Source organism: Amblyomma mixtum, chromosome 8, assembly GCF_055824585.1.
Source record: "Amblyomma mixtum isolate Tamu chromosome 8, ASM5582458v1, whole genome shotgun sequence".
Taxonomy (NCBI): Eukaryota; Metazoa; Arthropoda; class Arachnida; order Ixodida; family Ixodidae; genus Amblyomma; species Amblyomma mixtum.
Window position 1 is genome coordinate 63224303 of NC_143019.1, and position 23614 is coordinate 63247916.

At 42.9% G+C, this 23614-nt stretch overlaps 1 protein-coding gene and 1 long non-coding RNA gene across 2 annotated transcripts in view; one reads left to right on the forward strand and one right to left on the reverse strand.

Annotated features, from left to right (window-relative positions):
• LOC149332745 (cathepsin L-like) overlaps positions 1-22485 on the reverse strand; it is a 38111-nt gene extending 15626 nt beyond the window's left edge. The window contains exons 1-9 of the mRNA XM_089558327.1: positions 22107-22485; positions 16376-16483; positions 14462-14542; positions 13680-13724; positions 11613-11718; positions 10503-10616; positions 9741-9895; positions 6675-6771; positions 4083-4163 (exon numbers count right to left, since the gene is read on the reverse strand). Coding sequence (XP_089414453.1) covers positions 4083-4163; positions 6675-6771; positions 9741-9895; positions 10503-10616; positions 11613-11718; positions 13680-13724; positions 14462-14542; positions 16376-16483; positions 22107-22319 — 1000 coding nt within the window. The 5' untranslated portion in view covers positions 22320-22485. The remainder of the gene's footprint in view (positions 1-4082; positions 4164-6674; positions 6772-9740; positions 9896-10502; positions 10617-11612; positions 11719-13679; positions 13725-14461; positions 14543-16375; positions 16484-22106) is intronic.
• On the forward strand, positions 1890-22391 carry LOC149332746 (uncharacterized). Its single transcript, XR_016285255.1, has 3 exons — positions 1890-2214; positions 4949-4992; positions 21985-22391. It is a non-coding gene; the product is annotated as an uncharacterized LOC149332746 (long non-coding RNA).
• Positions 22486-23614: the final 1129 nt, after the last annotated feature.

Here is a 23614-nt window from a genome sequence, read left to right on the forward strand (position 1 = left end):
CTAAACATTTATTCATGTCTAACGATAAGTCAGAAAAGGCAAGATGATGTTACAGTGTTTACATTTATGTAGCAGCTTTGAGGCGCTATGTCCACATACGTGGATGCGAATAAAATGTGCTCAAATACGAAAATTCTTGCATAATTTCTTAAACTTCACTTCTGCTTGGTCTCCAGTTTGTGATTTATGCAAAAAAAAAATTTCCTAGGCAGATTTAATTGATGCCTGAAAGGGATTTACAGTATAGGCCATGAAGATACTAGGTTTACATAGCAGCTGATAAATGGTCATTTAAGATGGAGAAAAACTCCTCAAGGTCCTGCATGGTAAGGAATGCAGCAAGAAAGTGAAAGGCAGGTGTAAGGCCGCCACTTATTGCCAGCTGCAACCCTTTGCAGGACTCCTGGACCCGCAGAAGCAGCTTTCCATTATAAACAAGAGCCCCCCAAGCACAGTGAAGATGGGGAGTCTGATATGGTCTTTTGACGCACCACCACTATCATCACAGGGCCCCTTACGCCGTAGGCTATCATCGAAAAGGCACCCAATGCCCCACAGATGCCCCACAGTTGCCTGTGCTGCCAACGGAGGTGTCTTTGAAGAAGGGTGATAAGGAGCCCTGGTTAAGGCAGTTACGGCGTATCTTTTACATCCTGACCCAATGTGTGGGAAAACAGGAACCCTTCCTTATCTGGTTTGCGGAGACAGCAAACAGCACCCACGAAAACACGATTACTGGGCAAAGAGCACCCACGAAAACACGATTATGGGGCAAAGAGCACCCACGAAAACACGATTACCGCGTTTTTTTGGCAATGCGTGGGAGCAACGTCCATTCCTCTCTTATCCGCCCGCTTATCTTATCACTCTTATCCAAGCATACCGCCGTCTGTGCTGTACAGTGGAACCTCGATTATACGACGTTCAGGGGACCGCGCGAAACCGTCGTATAATCCGGGTGTCGTATAATCGAAAATCAAAGAATGCGGCCAGTGGCGCTCAGCCTTGCGCCGAAAACTGTTTACCGGCTTCAAGCCCACGGCAAGTACGCCAATCAGATTAAAAAAGACAAAACCCAGCATTTGTTTGAAACAGATTTGCAAAAAAATCTTTATTACCGTTTAAAAAAAATCGGTAATTTTTTTTGCACCTTTGCCCAACCTCGGCGCATCAACTTTCTTTCAAGGGCTGCCAAGTCCGGCAGTAGGTCGTCAACATCGTCGCGCGCGCAAGCAAAGCGCCGGATGTTGTCGACGCTCTGCAACACGTCCGCGTAACTAGGAATGGGAGCGCAAACCTCTGCATCGTTGTCCATTTCCTCTTCGTCGGAAGTTTTATCATCGGGGCACATGGCATCCATTACTTCCATTACAAAAAGCGCCGTGGACGCCGCTGTCCTCGCTTGGGCGAGCGCGGCCTCGCCCGCTTATCTGTTTTTTCATCAGCGTCGGCTCCTGCGGACGCATCTGTTGCTGCGAGGCGCATCTTATCTTTTCTCTTTATCTTTCCTCTGATCTTTTAACTCTCCTCTATCTGCACTTGGCAGCGGTGGTGGCTTGGCTCGAGCCAGCAGGCGGGCCTGTGCACTTTCCTTTTCATCCTTCTCTCAGTCGCAACAACAACGCGCAGGCCCCGCCTCCTCGGGACTCCGACTGCACAGGCTCCACGAAAAAGAGAGCAAGTGCACTTGGCGGCCTCGGCAACGCTCTCTTCCGCGCAAAAACGGGGGTGCTTAGATTCGCATGCAGTTTTTTTTTTTTTCAGAATTTTTTTTCCGAAAATAGGGGGGGGGTGATTAGAATCGCGAAAATACGGTACATCCCGGCCTGCGTTTGCTGACGACCTTTTTTGACTGACGGTACGAGCCAGCCGTCGTACGAAGCGGGGTCCTTCTAAAATTTGCGTCGTATAACCGAGGTTTTTAATGCATTGTCTCTATGGTGGTTTTGCCGGGACCGCACAAATTCGTCGTAAAATGCGGGTCGTCGCATGACTGGGGGACGTATAATCGAGGTTCCACTGTACCAGCTTTGTGGCCCTTTTTCTTTCTCTCTTGTTGCTTATGAAAGACACACTGACAATGGGTGGGTACGCATCAGTGTCAAGAACTTGACTTGCAACGCAGTGAACAGGGGGGCGGCAGTGTGCTTGAGACAAGTCGGAAGAAGAGCCCCAACGGGAGAGGATCTGGATGCCCTTACCGGAGAGAGAGTGGTGTCGTATTTGTTTTTGGTTTGTTTTGTGCTCTCAGCGATTCCCTGGGTTTGAGGCTCAGCCCAACCCACGGGGTAGGGCCCACTTCGCACAATATGTTTGATTGGAGAATTGATGCTCGGGGCAGGCCACTGAAAATGACCTCCCCTAATTCTTTGTTAACTAAGGGTTTAAAAATCGGAATGAACGAATGAAGTCGAGCCTCAGCTGGGGCTCCATGCTTAGCATGCTAGGTCGATGAGTAAAGTAGCACAAAGTTTTTCCTTTTTGTAAATTCATTCCTGCTTCTTCCAGTTTTACTTTCTGTATATGTATGCTGTAAATATATGCTGTTCTGTCATCATCTATAAGAACGCCTCCTGGTCTTCTTCCACACCGAACTAGTACACTAGAGGAAGGGTTTGGAAACCTTCCTTGAAGAAACGAACGGATCTTAAATTCAACTGCAGGCATGATAGGAGACAGCCTCGCTCGTGGTCATATAGAGCCTTACAAGCTCAAGGTATGACCTGTCACCACGATGACCAAAACAAGCTGAGATAGTGTAAAAAAGTGCTCCAGCCAAACTGGGCCCATATCCCTACTTCGGTTGATTTCAAAGCAGTCGTTTTGAGCAACACCGACTGGCCAAAATGCTGGAAGCATATGTCAGTTCCATTGTGACTGTGAGAGGCAGCTGGGATCAATATGTTGCAGTTGCTGTAGTGCATGCCACAGTGAAAGGCATGTTGGCAATTCTTTTCGCCAATAAATGGAACTGCCAAAGATTGGCCATGATGGCTATGCAGCTTGAATCCATAGCCTCCAGGGCTTCTCATCCTCAGCCTTGCATGTTGCAGTACGTCAGCATTTTGTTTTGCCATACCAAATGCTTGTAACTTCTGGTTTTGCGTCTCAGCTCATGAGACAGCTTTTTAAACAGCAATTCTGGCTCAAAACCATCTCAAACACTGCCTACGAGGTAGCACACATCCAGTGGAGACAGTGCATTGCGTGCATGCTTGTTAATACAAAAAAAAAAAGATAGGAAAAATTGATTTTTAGCAACGGGATTTCTGTCGAAAATGCAACGCAAATCCATTGCACCACAGAACTTTTCTTCCTCAAACATGGCATTATGGCGGAAAAATATTCTCTGCACCTGAATGATATACGCAAAGCCTAAGCACACAACATCAATGCCATCTAAAAACAAAAATGCCCAAGCAACAAAGCACTACAAGGCAGCCAAAGCTGTCCCTGAAACTGAACTGATGGGAACCAGTGCTCTTAAGAAGCGCATATCCGTTCTCATGAAATTTCTCCTATTTGTTCTCAGGTGGCGCTGCTTGTCCGAAAGCTGAGAGAAAGCACTGAGAGAACGGAGTCATGTCAAATGCTGCATTATGGCGGTCAACCGCAGCAAGGCGGCAAAGAGCTAGATAAAGCACGTACAGAAAAACTCTAGCTCTTTTTGACCACCTGCATGTAGTGATTTGAAGCGTATGGGAGCACCGATGGTGTCGTGATGTGTTGTTTAAAGCTTTCACAGGAGGTTTGCCAGGTGCGGAGATATAAAAAAATCACAAAATTGTATGGCGCCCTATTTTCCGAAACAGCTTATCATATTTATCATGTTTATCAATTCAACTCTCATTTGCATCCTAAGCTGTGGCTGTAAAAGTTTGGTACAGTATCCCGTTAAGCTCCATACAACAGCACCATGGAAAAAAAAATCAGTAGGGACAAGAAATGAGGAAGCCCAGAAATTAAAGCGAGCTTTCCACCAAAAAGCAACACCATTCACTGCAACCAGAGTGATTGGGCAATAATGCAAAGCATAGATAAATGTAATAAGAAAAGGCTATGACAAAATACAACTGACATACCCATTTCAATGACCGCCTTGAGGCCTTGGCCCATGTAACCACCCCCACATCCATGATCTCCCTTGTCACAGTCAACGAGCTCTGTGAGAAAAAAAAAAACATACAAAAATATTGCAAGCAACCCATGCCACTCTCGTCGCTTGTGGCTGATAAAAGCCGACCAGTAAATACCGACATTCAAGCACCTTCAAAACAAGCAAAGACAAGTATTTCTTTCAAACAAGAGAAGCATAGCATAAACAGGGACACAAAAAGAGCTCACAGGAATTCTCAATTGTTTAAGAAACTCTGCATGAAACAAAGCCTTTGGTCATATTATCAGAGTGAACTCAAGTTGTTTCACACATTATACGTCTCACACAATAAGCTCACTTGTTTCCATGGCTCTTGGGTACAATTCATACACAGGTTCCCAGCATTACTAATTAAGTGAAAGCATAGTGCTTGGGTACGGTCTATGCGCATTATCAAACTGCTAAATTGTTCAATGGTTATCTAATTGCTAAATCGTTGTCAATCACTTACCAACCTGCAGAAACCTATGTGCTCCTGCATGAGTGTTTTCCAATTTTTTAATTTATTTTTTTTATATATATAATTCAAGTATATGACAAAGCCCCTTCGGGACAAACTTTGTTGTTAAGGTTAAAGGTCGAGACAAAATGAATAGCATGACTGAAGCCTGGCTGTTTCATAAGAGACACGGTGAAGCGGTTAATAAAGATGCCAACCAAACTTTTATAAAGCTGTCATTCCTGTTTCACCACGAGACATTTGCAATGTACTAAACAAAACCCAAAGCATTGTGTATGAATGAATGAGTAAACCACTCTGCTGAAGCCAAATATGCCACCTTTCTTCTTCAGTGTGAGCAGTGTTCCCAAGTGGAAGCCAGAATGTCCACATTTTGGTGAGCATCCCTCATTTTCAGCTTCATCTTAAACGATGTGCAAAAGGCAGCTTTTCCAAGCAACGTTGCTATTAATAACAGATCGTTCTTTACCAGTAATCCACAGTAACAAGATCTAAACAAAGTAGTAAGCAACACTAAACCCCAGTAAACTTAAAGTACTCATTAAGTTGAAAAAGTTTTTCATGTAGGACAGTAAGCTGCAATATGTATTGTGTGTTCACCACTGCTTATATTGAAAGGCTTTCAGTGATGAAGCTTGGGTATCTAGGAATACAGGCAATGAAACCTCGAAGAACGTGCCATCTGTTTTTATTGTAGGTGTGTTCTCGGTTTGTGTAATGGAGTTTGTATTGAAGGCTTAAATTTTTTCACTACACAGTCAGTACACTAATACTTCTCTATATTGTTTATCTTGAAATTATTTTTTTCCTTTTTATGACTTTAGTGAGGATTTACTGCACTAAATAGGGCAGTGAAAACCCCATATAATGCAAACACAATGACTGCAAGATCCGAGACTTTCCAACTACCACTAGATGACTACCATCTGTCAAACACAATAAATGCACTACCATAACACAGCATGCTGATGCAAGATACAGCACTGTATCTGTTGTGTATTAAAGCAGCGTTAGCAAATCCATGCGGTATAAACACCAGATAGCCATCAAGGCAGTAATTAATTGCCAATGTTCAAATGAGTTTGAATATTACTCACTGCCATCTTACCTGACCAGTTAATCAATATATCGAAGAACAAACATTACATTCTGTCTTCCAAGTTACGTGTAGAAGCAATGGCTTTCTCCCCTTCTGGAGATTCGGGGGTGCCATAATTGCTCAACTACTACAGCGTAAAAGGAAACTGTGTGGCCTTAAGACCTTTGACTAGAGGTGTCACTTCAATAACAAGACTCCACGGTATGTAAGTGAGCCATTTGCAGGAGCTCACCTGGTTTCATGGCCACACAACAAAGAGCTATTTGTTTTAATAGCTCATCCATGTACTTCATGAGCCCCTCGAGCATCCAGGAAGCTTATGTTCTCGATAATGTAAAACGTGCACAAATGCATGCAGCAAATCCCCCAAGGTGGAGTAAATTTGTAATAAAGAAGTAATTACTCATTGGCATCCACCCAAGCGCAGCCATACAGCTACAAAGGAAAGCTATACAGCTTTCTCAGAAACTTCGTAGTTAACGAAAAATTCGTTAACTACGTTAACCGAATTTTTCGTTGACTACGAAGTTTCTGAGAAAGCTGTATAGCTTTCCTTTGTAGCCGTATGGCTGCGCTCGGGTGGATGCCAATGAGTAATTACTCCCTTATTACAAATTTACTCCACTTTGGGGGATTCCCCTAAACATTTGACCAACACTGTTCCCACTTTGAGTTATTGATCAATTCGCTCTCGCCCTACCATAAGCTTGCCGTCCCGGTTAGCTCAGTTGGTAGAGCGACTGCTCCGGTGAAGCGGTGGTCCCGGGTTCGAACCCCGGACCAGGACGAATTTTTCTTTAACTACGAAGTTTCTGAGAAAGCTGTATAGCTTTCCTTTGTAGCCGCGTGGCTGCGCTTGGGTGGATGCCAGTGAGTAATTACTCCCTTATTGCATGCAGCAAACAAAGATGAGAGATTGTACAGAAAGACCCAAGCAACAACTGGTGGAGAAGGCTCACCTTGTTCTGAAAGTGATAACAGTTTGTTGCGAGACAGAAACCACTGCCCCTCCACGTTGCCAGTCACTGAGAAGGCCCAACACGAACCGCATGCCCCCTGCAGGTCGAGTGAGGAGTTATCATCAGTTGCCATCATCACCGGCCAAACTGTGTCCACTGCATGATAAACGCTTCTCCAATATTCCACCAATTAGTCCTGTCCTGTGCCAGCTGCAGTAAACCAATCCCCACAAAGCTCACAAACTTCCTAATCTCATCTGGCCAACTGACCCTCTGAAGCCCCCTGCTATGCTTGCCTTCTCTTGGAATCCAGTCCACCCCACTTAATGATTATCTGTTAAATTGGCTTTGCATTACATGCCCCGCCCAAGCCTATTTCTTCTTCTTGAACTAAGCCTGGACGTCATAAACTCACATTTGAATTCTGTAACCCATTCTTCTCTCTTTCCGCCTCTTATTGTTACCCCTATCATTTTCTTTTCCATAGCTCACTGCGTTGTCCTCAATTAAATTTAAAGTTTTACATTAGTCTCTAAGTTTCATGCCCCATAGGTGAGTACTGGCAAGCTACAGCTACAGTTAAACCTAGATTGAACAAACCTCCATGTAATGGATTCCTCAATTTTACAAAGTTTTTCGATTACCCAAAGCTGACCCCACTGAAGCATGTGTATTTGTGAACCCGATGTAATGAAGGTGTTGCAGCAGCTGACCTTGGTATAACGAAGTTGCTATGCTGACCATCTATTAGTTGATGCTGAGTTACTTGAAATTTGGCCAGATCGAACGAATGTTTCATGAGGATAAAAAACAGGTTGACATGAAAGGAAAGTGACAAAATACACCATGCTCGAGCGCCGTCGGCAACTCGACATGGCAAACAAAGAAGTCCCTGCTGTTTCCCTTTTGTAACATCACACCACGTGGCACTGCAACAGTCCGTGCTCAAAAGCAGCAGAAAACAATAGGGCAAAGCAAGAAGAGACATGGGACAAGCAGTGCATGCCCGCTGCCACCACTCGGTCGCTCGTGTGATTCGCTGACAGCTGTTGTGCATCAAGAGCGGGGATGGCAGAGAGCAGTGGCAATGCAAGGCGTACAATCCATTTCCTAGGGTAATGATGGGAAAGAGCGGAAACTTGCAGGAAGAGGTAGATGCTGCCTTGATTGGTCTAGCAGCAGTGGCACGATCATTGTGCTCCCCTCTAGCCTAACCACGGTTGCCGCCAACTCCACTTCCTCCCCACTCTCCCTGCCTCACTCGTGCTGGCATTGTGTGAAACATGGCAGAGGTTGCAGTAGCTACTGCCACAGTCGTGTTACCAGCGTGTTATCCATACTTACGACCTAGAGTAACGGGAGTTTACTATAAGCATCTTCGAAATGATTTCACTTACATATATTTCTTATTTTGGTTTATGTTTTGCACGTTGCAGAAAATTGAATGTAACAAAAATCTAGACGTAACGAAACATCACGAACTGTTCTAGGTTGACCGCATTACGTACTATCCTTAGACTCCCCGATTTCTCTGCTTCCTTGCACACACCACCAAACACTGCAGCTAATAAAATGCGTCTCTACCTGAACCATGTGGGCCACCCTACCCCGGCCCATTTTTTGCTCATGACAACGCCAGATTTTCTGCAGAATGAAAGCCTTAACACAATCGCATTAAAAGCACCCCCCCTCTATATGAAAGAAGCCAGTGTGGTACTTACGGAAGGACATTCCACATCCACTGCTGTGGTTGGGGTGGCACTAAAGAACTCTACAAAGGTTATACTGCCCATGACATCAGTACACTTGAAAGTACGCGTAATACAGCTGCTGCTATAGTTTGGTTGGCTGAGCACCGCGTGCAACATACAGTGGCTGCAGGTTCAGATCCCACCGGCAGTGTGCGGTTGTCTTTACTTCTATTTTCTGTTGAAATATTTTCTACCTAAATCATTACACAACTAATTTCCTACTCTAATCAACAGCACCATTAAAAAAAAGACTGCCAGATGCATTCCTTGGTTTCAATGACAAGACACTTCTTTGTAATGTACAACGTGTTGCGCAAATAAACGCGCACCCTAGAATGCTTCTCCCGGCTAAACGGGCGCATTGTTCGAGCTCAAATTTCGCACAGAAATGCCATTTGGTAAGCAGAATTGTTTTATACCTGGTTGTTTAGGGTACTTACCTGATTCGACCAGAAGAAGTCGGATATTCACATCATCTGCGGTGACGACGAAGGAAATTAAGCCGCAGTGTCGGCGATCGCACCAGTGCGCCATCTTGTTTGTCGGCCGTGGAGATTTGGCAGAAGGGGGGGGAGGGTTGTTTTACAAAAGGTTTGAAGATGCTTTTTTAAATGCTTTATCAATGATCACAATAAACTTAGATTGGCCAAAACTCCACTAATTTTCAAGTCTTTGGTGAAGGAGTCTTCAAATGTCCTGCAAAACAGCCCCCCCCCCCACCCTTCCCATGTTGAATCTCCACGGTTGACAAACAAGATGGCACCGCCGATGCGATCGCTGACAGAACAGCTTGATTTTGTTCGTCGTCGCCACAGACAATCCGAATATGCAACTCTTTTTTATCGATTCAGGCAACCCAAACAGATGTAGCATGAAACAATTCTACCAACCAATTGCCATTTCTGTGCTAAATTTGAGCTCAAACTATCCACCCGTTTAACTGAGAGAAGCATTCTACTGCGTGTGCTTATTTCCACAACAGTCAGTGCATCGTAACTTTTTCCTACCCTTGCCTGCTCTCTCGATACGCACAGGACAACTTCAATCAAGAGACAGATGCTTCTAACAGCAAGAGCACAGAACAAGTCATATGAATGGCTAACACTTGCAATTTTTTCAAATTATGAATATTTGCACACACTACAAATGAGCTGTGAAGCTTCTGGTGTGTTCCCTCTTTAATTTTCTACTGCTTGCATAAGAATGAGCAATCTTGGGTCTGTACCTACCCCCCTGAAGTATACTGCTTCAATTTGCAAAAGAATAAGTAATTCTGTAAAATGGTTAAATTTTTAAATTTCTCTGGACACCTCACCTGGTTCTTCACATCCGTCACTGCCCCCTTGGTCCTCCAGTCGAAAAGGTCTGGCAGTGGTTCGTGAACAGGTCCAACCTTGATGGGTTTCACCTCTTCCTTGTGCTCGTTAAGATCCTTCTTCAGTCCGAGGTGGTAGCGCTCAAACTCACTTGCTACAGTGCAAACGTGTTAGAAGGACACAACAATGTGTCAACGAACACAAGTATACACATCTAAACTATAATTCTTGCATAGCATGGTAAAAAAAAAAGAGACTAGCACATTTAAATTTGTTTGTTTGTACCTTTACGCATACACTTCTAGTCAAGCAAAAGTATGAGTTAGCATTCTTATCAAAAAGGTGTTCTTTTAGCCACCCATATGCAGGGGTATAGCCATTTGTTGATTTAATAGTCACTAAAAATTCACGATGAAATCAACCTTTTCCTCTCAATCATGCAACCTGAAGACTTCAAGGTGGTACATCAAATTCTACACTTTTGGCTGGCAGAGCTATTGAAAATACAGCACACTATTTTAGTACCACAGAGCTGAAAGAGTGAAAGTTGAAGAATCCTCAGAAATTTTAGTATAATGTAGGAAACATATGTGTAAAACAGTTTCTCGATGCAAGAATGTCAGAAATTCGTCGGATAAATGCCCTCCCTATACGCTGAGTGTGTAATTACCCAAATCATACCAAAACAGCTCTTGCCATCAGGAGAATATTAAAACAGTATAAAAATAAACATTTAAAGAGAATAGCCCGGCTCCACTCACGGGACAAGTCCGAGAACTCTGTGAGTCCGTAATGGGCTGTTCCCTCTTCGAGCCGGTTGAAAAGGGCAATCCTTTTCAAGTTGTTCTTGAAGATCATGAAGCGGGCTTCATGTTCTGACAAAGACAGGTTACAAGAGGCAACAAGGTAAATTCTATGTCTACAATTTAAACATGCATGAAACTGCTGGTATGAGGGCAACAGTGGCAATTGACATGAAGCATGAAACTTGCAAAGGTCCCATGTGCCCAAAACCTACTGGCAGGAATCTTCAAAAAATCCTTGTCACAATAATATGACCACTTCAGGGGGGAACCAGTTTTCCGAGTTGAAAATTTTTTTTTGTCGTAGAGCAATGAAATTTGGCACGCTTATTGGCAAGTGCACTAAATGAACAAATGCAAATTTTTACTCATATTTCGTAGTATTTTTTACATTGTAAATTTTTATATACTTCATTGCTATGCCAAACTTGCAGAAAGCCTGACATGACAACAAAATAAGGTAGGAGCCTAGAGTCACTCTTAAATTTTAGACAAAGAAATGGTTCATGCAGTGACCTCCTCAATTTATTTTTATGAGCCTGACTTTTTAACATGCAGAAGATTATATACATGCTTGTTTAATCCACTCATTGCTGTCATGTCAAATTAGTGAGAGAGTGAAAAAATGAGAAAGTAATTCAGACAACTCAGACAACAATGTCCAAGTTTGCTAGTGAACCACTTGGGTAACAAAGCAAATGACGTAGTTCCGCGCGTGCCATTCTTTCTAGAACTAGTTCGAGGTGCCGCCACAGCGTGGCGCCAGTTTCGGGAAAATCACTAACACCTTATACTCAGACTTGGTGCTAGTATTAGAGAAAAAGCATAAAAAAAGAAGTACTAGATGTTGCTTCATACCTTCATCAGCTATGACAATCTTTTTGCAAGTGCCACAGTTAAATCCTGCTAATTCAAACTTAATTTGAACTGCCACTTTATTTGAACTGATGTTTTCGTCCCATCAGCATCTAGTGTACACACCAGTCACACTGCAAGCAGATGGAAGCTTCAAGCAAAGCAACAGTAGTTTTTACCAAGCTTGAAGTATTAAACTGAGTGCTTCCAAACCTTCTTTGTCCTTGTAAGTCTTGTTGTAAGTCCGGACAAACACACTGAAGAGTGACCGCTCCTGGGACAACTTGAGATGCTTTGACAGGTAGGCAAAAGTCAAGTCCTGGAAAATACAGATATACGCAAAGATTTCGAAACTGTGAAATATTTGCTCAACAGCACAATTTGACCGCACAAGCAAAGGTGGTTGCAGTGAAGTGACGTGGTTTTCAACTATTTCTTTTCACAATGAAGCTCTAGGTGTACCAATGAGTCGCTGCAGTAGAAAAGAGAAAACCTGAGATTTTCAAAGGTGTCAGTGCTTTCTTTCATTCAATTTTATAACAGCAGCTGCGACCACAGCCAGTGTCCATTCATAGTTTTTGCGTGCATTAGATGCATCAGAAACCATGCATTTTACAGAACAAGAGTGCGCACCGTTGTAAATGCAGTAGATCACAATGCACCACTGAAGCCTTTGTTACTGGCATTAGTTCACACAAGATTTAACTGCAGCAGCTTTTAATAAGGGAAAGCAGTAAATGACTAGTGAATACCAAAATAGACTTCTATACTTTCTATTCTGCCCAAGATTGTTCGTGCTGGGATGTGACGTATGAACAAGAGCCAATGAATGGCACACAAGGAAATGTGCAATGTTTCAAACTAGAACATAGTTTAAACCAATTACAAGTTGAAAGAAACTATGGCAACAAGGATGGTGAAATGAAGGGACTAATATATGTTATGCACCATTTTAGAAAACAATTTTTTTTTTCCGAGGCGGCGACGTCATACTGTATAGCTTAGTTTCCGACATTGTTACTTTGGAGCAAGACTTGCATAATACTTTAGCGCCAGAAAAACACACTGAAAAGCAAAAAGATCGGGATTCCAATGCTGTGCGCTTGAAAACACTGGCTAGAAAAAAAAAGTATGGTCAAATTACTGCTCGTTACTACCCATTACACTGCCTATTCCATATTACATTACTACTCACATCCTCATAAGTGCATGGAATAAATTATTTGATTTGATTTAACATCACATGCTGATGCCACTGCAGTTCCACTTCAGTTTTTCTTCAGAGAAGGAGCATTACACTTACGTCACTTCAAATAAGGGCAAGAACTGAACATCTACAGGACAGTGTTACAGTTCTGCATACGATATGAAGACATTGCTGACCCACACATAATGTAGTGCCAATGACCAGTTCCTTTCATGCGCAAGGTATTTTGATGACCCTCACACTCATATTTCACAGCAGTCCTCTCAAAAGAAATGAAAATGAAACTAGAATACAGAGTGAGTACATACAAAGAGCTCCATTTAAGGTTCCTATAGTGAACGGTGTGACAGCACATGACAATCTTAGCCGCATTTCAATGCAGGCATCTGTGGCTTTTCTTTATGCCTAGCAGGACATTTACTGTTTGTTTGCTGTATATCTCCCTGCAAATGAGGATCACTTATAGCTCGCTTGCATGCTTTTAAAGAAGTAATTGTCAAAACAGACCAAAAATCTCAGTTCCTTAGCACAAAGTGTCACGGCACTTCACTCTTTCCTACAACGCACCCAAATGTATAGCAATTAACCAGGTCTCCCAGTGCCATGCTTGACGTGGTTATATTAACGCAAAGCCCCAGGAAAAGCAAAATTGCATTACAATTGCACACCATTGAACATGCTGGCGTTGATTATAGATCTGAAATAGTTTGTTCAAACAGGCCTGCGGCATTACATGAAATTGCCACACGAACAGGTCTATGGTTTATGAGGGTTTAACGCCCCAAAGCGACTCGGCTATGAGGGACACCATAGTGAAGGGCTCTGGAAATATCGACCACCTGGAGTTCTTTAATATGCACTGATGTCACATAGTGCACGGGCCTCTAGAATTTCACCTGCCGTGGCCAGGATCGTACCCGCATCTTCCGGGTCAGCAGCCGAGCACCATAACCACTGAGCCACTGCAGTGGCCCCACACGAACACACTTAAATGATAAAAGAATGTCCAAATACTAAATCACCAGGTAAATAACAGTGTGAACCATCACAAATGCTCCATGTGAAGGACATACCTTTGGATCTAGAACTCCCGATATCCGTGTGACAATTGACATGGCCTGGATCAAGGAAAGAAAACCATTACAAGGGACATTTTTGCCTAAAGAGCTTAGAAGAAGCACCATTCTTACTCTGTTAAATTTTTTAATAAAACCTAGCGAGCATCTGTGTCAGCCACAGAACACAAAGCTCCTGTGGAAGCGAGCCATTACAAATGCTCGCACAGCTCAAAAAGCTGCTTCAGAAGTTATGTTCTAAGGGAAAAAAAAATTAAAAAAGGGGCTACTTATAATATATAAGTAGCCTCTTTTTTAATTTTTTTTAAATATATTTTAATATATTAATATAATATATGTTTAATATATTTAATATATTTTAGAAAATTAGACAGAAAATTCGAATTATTCATCAATTTGCTGGCAAAGAAAAGGGACAACCACTGCGAATTCATGCGGTGCAAAACCACCCCAAGAAAGCATGAAATTTCCCGTTAGCAGTTCCCTCAAATATGAAGGCAAGCTTTTATTCGAAGACAAGGCAAACAATTATGCACACAGAAGGTTTTCAACATAAGTATGAACAGATGTAACAACTGCTACCGCAAGCCCTGTGTAGAATTTGAAGAAGCTTAATGAAAAAACTTAATGATGAGATCTTTACCACACCAAACTAAAACAAACATCTTGCCTAATGCATGCCCTTTACACTTTAACCAGCATTAGCATAGGAAGAATATAAATGTACTACATGTTTCAGTGCAACAAAATAGAACTACGATTTAGAAATGTGGACGTACCGCTTCACATGTGAAGGAGTTCACATTGTGGTAGTTCTCCCACGCTCTGCTGTACACCTCCGCTTCGCAAATCTTTACCGGCTGTTGAAGCAACAAAGGCAGTTGATCAAGTGGAGAGCAAAGGAACTGAACACATATGCTAAACATGAAAAGTTAAATTATGAAAAACTAGGGACAGACAAACAACCCTATCTTATTAAAATGACGGCTCTGTATTGTGTAATAAGCTGAATGCCACAGAAAACTATGAAGCACAGATTTAATTTTCCCATCAGCATTCACATGAAGTATATCTGCATGATGTAGAAATACCTTGTAAATCATTTTAGCGCTGGTACAAGGACCAAAATGGCTTGTGCTGTTATGGTTTATCTTGATTTAAAATATGATAAATGCATGTAGGAAAATCTAGCGTGTGTGGTCCAGTTTGTAAGAAGCAAATGGGCATTCGGATATTCGGCCAATGTGTCTATCCAAGGCACTGCCAGAAGATCTTGCCCATATGCAAAAAAAAAAATATGAGGTACACACACATCTCCACAGTTTGTGTCAGCAGACTAGACACTGTTATTTGAATGCCCACACATGAGGATACTCTTAAACAGTTTGCTGAGGAGTGCGATCAATTCCAAAGCTGTCAGCCTTCATTTATTACAGTTAACTAATGATCTGTGTAAAGGTATTATAGACTCAATAAAGCAGCAGTCACGTATCTGTGGAAGTTTCACTGAAACCTGGCCTAGTTAGATGATTTGAGGTGTGAAATCAGGAAATTAAGCAATGTTAGGTTAAGAAGTTAGGAAGCTGGTGTATGCTTCCTAACTAGCACCTGTCTTATCATCCTTATCGTTATTCTATCCCGTGTTTAGTGCTGCCTTTTTTTTTTACATTACGTTAAGCATTAAAGAAAGCCTCGAAAAATTAATCCAGTAATCTTCAGTCAAGCAGACAGACTTTAAAGGGACACTGAGGAGAGCTCTATTAATATTTTTTTTATAGCAAAATCCGATAGTTCGGCATGTCATGGCTTTGTTGCCACTTGGCCGGCAGCGAAAGATGCATTTATTTCTAAGAAATTTGGATTCGAAGTTGAAAAAGTTTTTCCCGCCGCTCTGATTCAAACTTGGGATTCTCCTATGACGACACAGGACTAAGTGACGTGAAACATGACGTGCACATGACGTAACGCAGACTCCGTGATTTCTGACGGCCAGCAGTGCGGCCCAGCAGCAGCCGAAAAGACAGCTACCGCCGGCCGCACGTTGAGGGCGTCTATCAGCTATTGCAGCCGCCGCTTCGTTTACGTTTGCACCGGCGTTTTGCCAGCGTTACAATGGATCCCGTTCTCGAAGTCGTCAACGAAGTTCTCGCAAATAGACACGTTTAGCATACCATGTACCTTGTTACAGTTAGCGGAATACCGGGAGCCCGCATACCACTGTGAGCAGGCGCTGATCGGTCCCGGCGCTGCAGGAGCGCTCGTAGCTGTCGGGTACGTGGCGCCATCTGGCGACGTCAAGGAGATTTGCGCAGGCATTTGCTGCGCCTCAGTGATTCGTGGCTTCTCGTGTCCTAGTCTTGCTAGAACCATTGGTTCTAGCAACACTGTTTTGTCCTATGATGTCATGAAGCTTGTACTTGCGAGTTTGGCCTGTGGCGGCGATACCTATATTTTGGTTCCTGCTCTTTTCTACATTACAAGAGCTTTGTTGTCAGTATGAGCGGCATTTTTGTAATCAGGAGCTGGTATTCTGTCGATACAAGCCAATTTCAATTTCTCCTGAGTGTCCCTTTAAAAAAACATCAGCACTCAAAGTCTACACAGTAGTGAAAGCAAAGTGATGTGCTCAGAATTGAGGGCTCTGCTTTGGAATAAAGAAAACATGCTGCCAACAAAGTCTTGCCGCATCTCACCTTCCCTTTCTTTGGCACGCACAGCTCCTTGGAATAGTTCCCTTTTGAGACCTTGCACGTCGATTCTGTCATCTTCATTTTGAGCCTGTATATCACCCCCGACACAACCTGCAGGCGAAACGGAAGAGTGCAGAGTGTCAGAACGCAGAAGTAGCAATTACAAAAATAGAAAGCATCACTGTTGAGCTAAACTATGAAAACATTTGTATATTTGTAACGTTGATAGGTGTAACGTTAAGAGATTGGAAGCGGGCGGAGTGGGTGAGAGAACAAACGCGGGTTAATGACATCCTAGTTGAAATCAAGAGGAAGAAGTGGCCTTGGGCAGGGCATGTAATGCGAAGGCAAGATAACCGCTGGTCCTTAACGGTAACAGAGTGGATTTTAAGAGAAGGCAAACGTAGCAGGGGACGGCAGAAAGTTAGGTGGGCGGATGAGGCTAAGAAGTTTGCGGGGATACAGTGGCCGCAACTGGCAAAGGACAGGGTTAACTGGAGAGACATGGGAGAGGCCTTTGCCCTGCAGTGGGCGTAGTCAGGCTGATGATGATGATGTGACATTTGCTACAGAAAAATAACTAAATGATTAAAAAAAAGTGGGATTCCAAAAAAGAAACAATAGCAAGTGACAGAGGAGGTAAAATTGACAACCTACTATTCATGGTCGGAACAAAAAAAGAGAACTCCCAGAATTTCCAACTCTTTTGAGGGCAAAAAAGGGATACCATTACCTGAAATACAAATAGCAAAAAAAAAAACTGGTTTTGTTTGCTGCGGTCTTCCCAAAGGACATGTTGCTCTTATTTTGCTGTCTTGAAATAATGATAATGAATTGGTTACGAGGAAAGGAACACTGCAGTAACTGTCACTGTGTACAAACAAAAAGGTAATTCAGAATAAGTTATTTAGTCTGCGGTTAAGCACTATGCTCTGTCCTAAGCCTTCTCGTTTTTAGGCGTTTGGCTTCATCGGTGCATTTACTTAACAGGTGTTGTTCTTTTCACATTCTTCGCACCCAAAAATGGCTTCAGACAGCATCTAAGGGGATGTAATTAAAGAAGTAATTCAGGCTTAAATGTTTCATTTTTATCTTAAGAGCTGCCATTAGTCAACATCAGAACAGCACACATGTCTCTGTCACCTCATTTTATGCAGACATGAAACACTGTAGCTAAAAGAAATTACCATATATTTTCCCAAGTGCAGACTGCACAAAACAGTGCAGCTGCATGTAAGTGTTTTGACACAAATAGATATTCACATTGTAAATTTTTCTCGTAACACGATCGAACTACAACACTGCTATCTATTATCAAAGAAGATTGGTTTGGTTTGGTTTATTGGGGTTAACGTCCCAAAGCAACTCAGGCTATGAGGGATGCCGTAGTGAAGGGCTCCGGAAATTTCGACCACCTGGGGTTCTTTAACGTGCACTGACATCGCACAGCACACGAACAAAAGAAAATAAAGGCGGGGCCAACAATAAACAAAACACCTACTAAGCTAGTTCAAGAACTTCAAAGCAACCATGGACACTTTCAAAAATTACTAACAAGGTCACTGTTGGAGTGGCCTGTACTAATGATAAAACTGAACTTTCGAAGTACAAGAAAGTGCTCCAACCAACATTCCAGTATGCTATCCAAACGGATATATGGATGTGCCAGTCAGGAAATTCTTGCAGGTGGCACGTGCAATGTGTTTGCATGCCAACCCAGCACTACGAATGCACACAGAGAAAGTAAACTTGCAAGCATCAAGGCAGACAAACACAAGAGAGAAAGCGTGCATGCGTATATGAAATGCAAAATAAAGCGTAAGCAGAAAAACTAGGAGCCAGAAGAGAACGTGCTCACAAAAAGCCATGAAATGATATAAAGACAGGAAGGAACTAGGCGTGGTTTAGCCCTCCTAAATCACCCAGGCAATATATGCAGGCAGGAAATTCGTGCCCTCCGCCCTCCGACATACACAGTTGCGTCCATGTACTACACACCCACAACGCATCTCACTTTTTACGCATAATTCCCACTGGGTGGAGGTGCGCAGGCAAAGAGTTCAGTGGTATATACAAGCATCTCGAGGCAAGGAAACGGTTTTACTTATTCTGTGCTTATCCAGGATCTCTGCGTCTGCATAAGAATGTCAGGCCATCATGACTAGCAAATATGATAGCAAGAAACCATCCATAGAGAGTCGCCTCAGACTTTGTGGCGGTTTTAGTCGCAAGCATCCGTCAGTGTTTGGCCCCAAACCTCCAGTGTTTCGTACAATAACATGTTCCTTGAAAAGAAAAACAAACAAAAAACATTAGTGCAGAAGAAAAAGTTCCCCAATATCTTCCTTGAGAACATAAATATTACCCAATATATATTGTAAGCTACGTGCATGAACTTCACCTGTGAGTATTTATCACCTGTGTGTGACGATAAAGCCTGCTCCAATGCTTCTTGGTTTCACAGTATATATATGCTCAGTGTTTGACCTAAGATGTTCTGCAATCTTTGAAAATAGGCTTTTTGAGTTATAAGAACGCTTTTTTTCAGCATAGCAGTATCAGTGGTGTAGCGCATAAGAATACTGCTAAGACATGCCAAATTGTAGGCTGGCTGACTAATACGGAATCGTCAACTTTCTAACTATTGCAGTTAGTCTCCTTATTTATTGAGAGCTGCCCAACAAACCAAAAACCTCTCAGAGACGTCTAGCTAGACGTCTCTGTGACCTCCCTAATCAATTTTGGAAGGTGGAGGGTGGAAGTATGTACTGCGGTTGAATTCTAAAAAGTTTTAGAGCCATTAATGTTACTTTTGTGAATTTCAGATTTTTCTTGACAGCATAGAAAACAATGCGTGTCTGAAACGAATACATTTTTACTTTTTATTTTTATTTATTTGCACAATACTGCAGACCTTTTGCTTAGGCCCAAGCAGGGAGGGCACAAAGATATAACATGCAATACAAAAGCAATCAGTCAGGGGTAAAAAACATTCACGACAAATAAAATTGAAGAATGCACTTATACAGTAACTAAAATACATCATGAAGAGCCTTCAAAACAAAAAGCCACCAGTGAATATCACACTCTCAGGCAAGGCATTATAACGAGTAACCGTCTTCGAATAAAAAAGAAAACTTGAAAGCATTAGCTTTTGCGAAGTATAGCACCCAGCTTTGATCGTCGTGATGACGGGTGAAAATAATTATTAAAACTTATGGCAATACTCTTTTGGCATGCACTGATACTTCCATTCAGGACAATTAGGCCAACTGGATTATTCGACTCTCCGATGTGACTCAAAAATTTAGCTGAATTACTTTTTATGAACTGCGGAACGCATTCGCCGAAGTACCATTTCCTGGCGGTTCTAATGTTAGAAGACAGTTAAGGTACAAGCTCTGATAGAAAATTTGAGTTTGCTCATTGAAATGTTTCAGGCATTTGACCTTCCATTTAGATTAATAATATGACGATAAATCCATGGATGTGTTTTCTTCGCATGTTTTTTATGTAGACAAAATTGTCAGGAATTATGTAGACAAAATTCACAGTGTTCCTTGAAAGTGTTCTAAAAAACGGAGACATCACTGCCCAAAAATTTATCAAAAGCAATATCTAGGTAATCAAGCACTGACTCATCATTTGCATGCGAAAAATCTTTCATTATTTTTGCACTGGTTTACATGTTTTTCCCACGGAGAAAGTACTAAAGATTCATGCACCAGGTTGTGATCCGATATTCCTTTTAATACAGATGATGTGTGCACAGGAAAACAATGGCTAACAAATACCAGGTCTAAGACGGAACTAATTGTCCCTCGCATCATCGTTAGCTCACTCACAACTTCATTAAGATTATGAACAATCATTAAATCTGATATGATGTCCGCATTTTCAAAAGGCTCAAAACACTCAGTAGACCAATCCATGCTTATTGAAGTCTCCTCAAAGGATAATTTTACTGTTCGTAAATAAAAACATGTGCTCCTGTAATCTGCGGAGATATTTGGTGTCAGAATCTGGAGGCCTATACAGTGCACCCAGGGTGAAACAACCAGCGTAGTTTATTTCTAAAAACAGACTTCCGCGATTTTCTATCTGCTGTAAAATCACACCTTCAACATCATGTTTTATTAAGACTGCAATGCCCGTCTCGCCTGGACTTTATAACAGGGAGGGAAAATAGTCACCACTGATGGGAGAGCGAAGCCAAGTTTCAGTTATGACCCCTATGGGTGGACTATGAGTGATCAGTAAGACTTTGAGCAATTCTGCTTTACTGACTACTATACTTTGGGCATTCCAGATTCCAGTTAGGAATATTAAGGTGTCAACAACTCGAAGGTGTCGGAGCAAGAAGTCAATCAGTTTTCAATGTAGGATGGAGGAAATTTTAGCATGGTGATTCAATGCATCATTCCAGGCAAACGTTTCATTATTTATGATCAGTCTATCTTGTACTAATTTCACTTTATATCCGTCATCATTCTCCTTTCGAGCAGACTCCCAGAGTAGCTTACGTTTCCGTAATGTTTCTTGGGAGTAGTCAATTGGTCAAACTGGACAAATTTTCCATTGCCAGGCCTCAAGAGGATGTATGATTCGGCAAGTGAAGTCCAGCACGTAAATTATAATAGCTATTTTTAAGTACCACACAAACTGGGCAGATAAGGACAACAGCTGTGTGGCAGCACTTGAGGGGTGTGACGGGAATTTTAATTAAAAGTGGAAAAGAATTCACCGCTGTGTTATTTCTGCCTGTATATTTACACATCATGAATATCTTTGTGCGAAGCAAAATAAGATAAAAGGCAGCAATTCACATTCGCACAGCAACTGCAATCGGAAAAACTTTTAAAGGTCATTTCTGGCCCCACAGGGCTTACGGCTAACGATGCATCGTCGCCACTCAAGCGAGTTATCACAAAGCCATCCATTATCTTCGCTGGCAGAGGAGATAGCTCAATCGCACCATACAGGTGAGATGCGCACATATGTAAGAGATAGAAAGCATCGAGTCTTTTTCTTTCTTTCTGAGAAAGTATCCTGATAAAAAATAGCAAGAGCTAATTATGAGCGCGCGCGGGCACATGCGTGCGCAGAGTTCCAATTAACTTATTTCATTATTACTAATCATACAGTGCGGTTAAAAAACTAAACTCACAACGGATGTGAGATTTTACCCTCACGATATCTCCCCTCAAAATGCTGACTTATACATATGGATATTTCTGTTGTAACATAACAAAGTTTGCATATTCAGCAAATAGCTGTTGCTCTTAGCGGCCCGAACTCTCGCTGCATTTGATGGGGTGATAACAGGCGTCGAAGAAGCATACAGGTGACGATAACGGAAATCCACACACAGTTTTAATGCCCCTTAATTGCTCAACAAGATCTGCTGGGTCAGGCAAATCAAATTATGGCAGCGGACAATGTTAAAGCTGAATTCTCTCACAGTGTACGAGTTTCTAAGTTACATGCTGTGAGCTCTGTGTGCATGGTGATGCCGAGACTTTTTTTCCCCGATCGAGCCCCCGTCCTTGCTTTATCGAAGATGCTATTTTTTCCCATCGCATGACTGAGCCTCTTTTTCGTCGTCATCTCAGTGCCCGTGCCAAGGATTGCGCGATGCGCTCGCAAAATCACGTGCAAGTGCGTGAGCGCGGCTGCTCGCGCGAATGGATCGCGCAGCCAGCGGCGCTGCGCCCTTCGCTCCTCGGCGGCTCACCTGGGTTTCGGCTTCGAGGATCTCGACGACGGTGTCGTAGAACTCACGGCCCTCCACCTGGGACGACGCCACGAAGTGAGCCTCGTCGAGATAATTCTCAAACTCTTTCGGGTCATGCTTCATCGGAGCTCCGACCAGAGCAGCAGAGCTGAGCGCCACTAGGGCGCACAGAACTGCGACGAGTAGTGCCGAAATAGTTAGCCTCATACCCATAGCACCTATTGGTGCGGTTACAGGAAGGCAGATTATTTGCAAGTCAACGGCAACTCCGCTGATGAGGCGCGAATTCACTACTAGCCAACACTGACAAGTGGAGCGCGCGGAGCGACGGAGCTGACTGCGACAGTACACAAACGCTGCTAAAGGAGGAGGTAGAGGAGGAGCGTTGTCCTCTACCTCTCTGCCGCTGCTTTTGCCGTCCGTTCTTTTTTTATTCATTCCCCTTCGCTCGCGAGCCGCCCTGCAGCGCCCTCCTCCATGCCCCTCTGAGAGTCTGCTCATACGAAAGAGCACGGTCAACTCCACAGCCACCGATCGGCATTCATCAACGTCGTCATGCAGTGAAGTTAGTGAAGTCATGTCGCTATGTACTCGACTATTTTGGTAGTTCACGAGGCCAGGAGTGTTTGAATGTCTTTGTTGATTAGTAAACAGTATGATTCACTTAATTATGTCTTCCTTTCGTGGCATAATTTTAGACTAAATCGCCGAGCTGTCTGCTACCGCTCTTTGTCAGCACCTTGTCTGTACTGCATGCACTGCTTAGTCAGGGGGTGCCTTGGAGGTCTCGAACCCTCAACCTGGATTAACGAGGGATTTGAGACCCCCTTCCCCGTGCTAGAATGTAGGAAGTGCTTGAAGGCGCTGACTGAGCGAACTGCTGACGCCCGCGCGATATTATTAAGTTGAGAGGCTGTACTTCTATATGTCGCGTGTCAAGCAGAGAAACTTAAATATTTTGTCAATTTTCGTTTCGTTCACTTGCGGAGCAGTTTTATCGTTTATTATTTTTCCTTGCTTCTTTGACTTTGTGTTTGAAGTCTAAATAAATCGCGTTTGTGCATAAAATTTAATTAAACCACATTTCTTGCAAAAATTTTATTTCGTTTATTTGCTTTTATAAAGGCCTTCACAGCAGCCAATCGGGACTATCAGAAACGCTGCCTTTCACCTAGATATATCAAGAGCACTATAAAAAGTGGTTTCCCGAATACTATGACATACTTTTAGAGCCGCCCTTGCGTCAACATCACGTATCCCGATCGCGGGTTCTCCATTTTTCGAACTACTCATAATTCGGTTATGTTGTAGCGACTGAAGGAAGGATGAAAAGGAAAGTGCGCGGGCCTGGCCACTGGCTCGAGCTAAGCCGCAATCGTTGCCGCGTGCAGGCAGAGGAGAGTTGAAAGATGTGAGAGGAAATATCGAAAGAACTACAGACGCGCGTCGCAACCGTGTCAGCCGAAGCGACGACGCCGGCTGTAACTGACACGCCAGTGCCGCCCTCT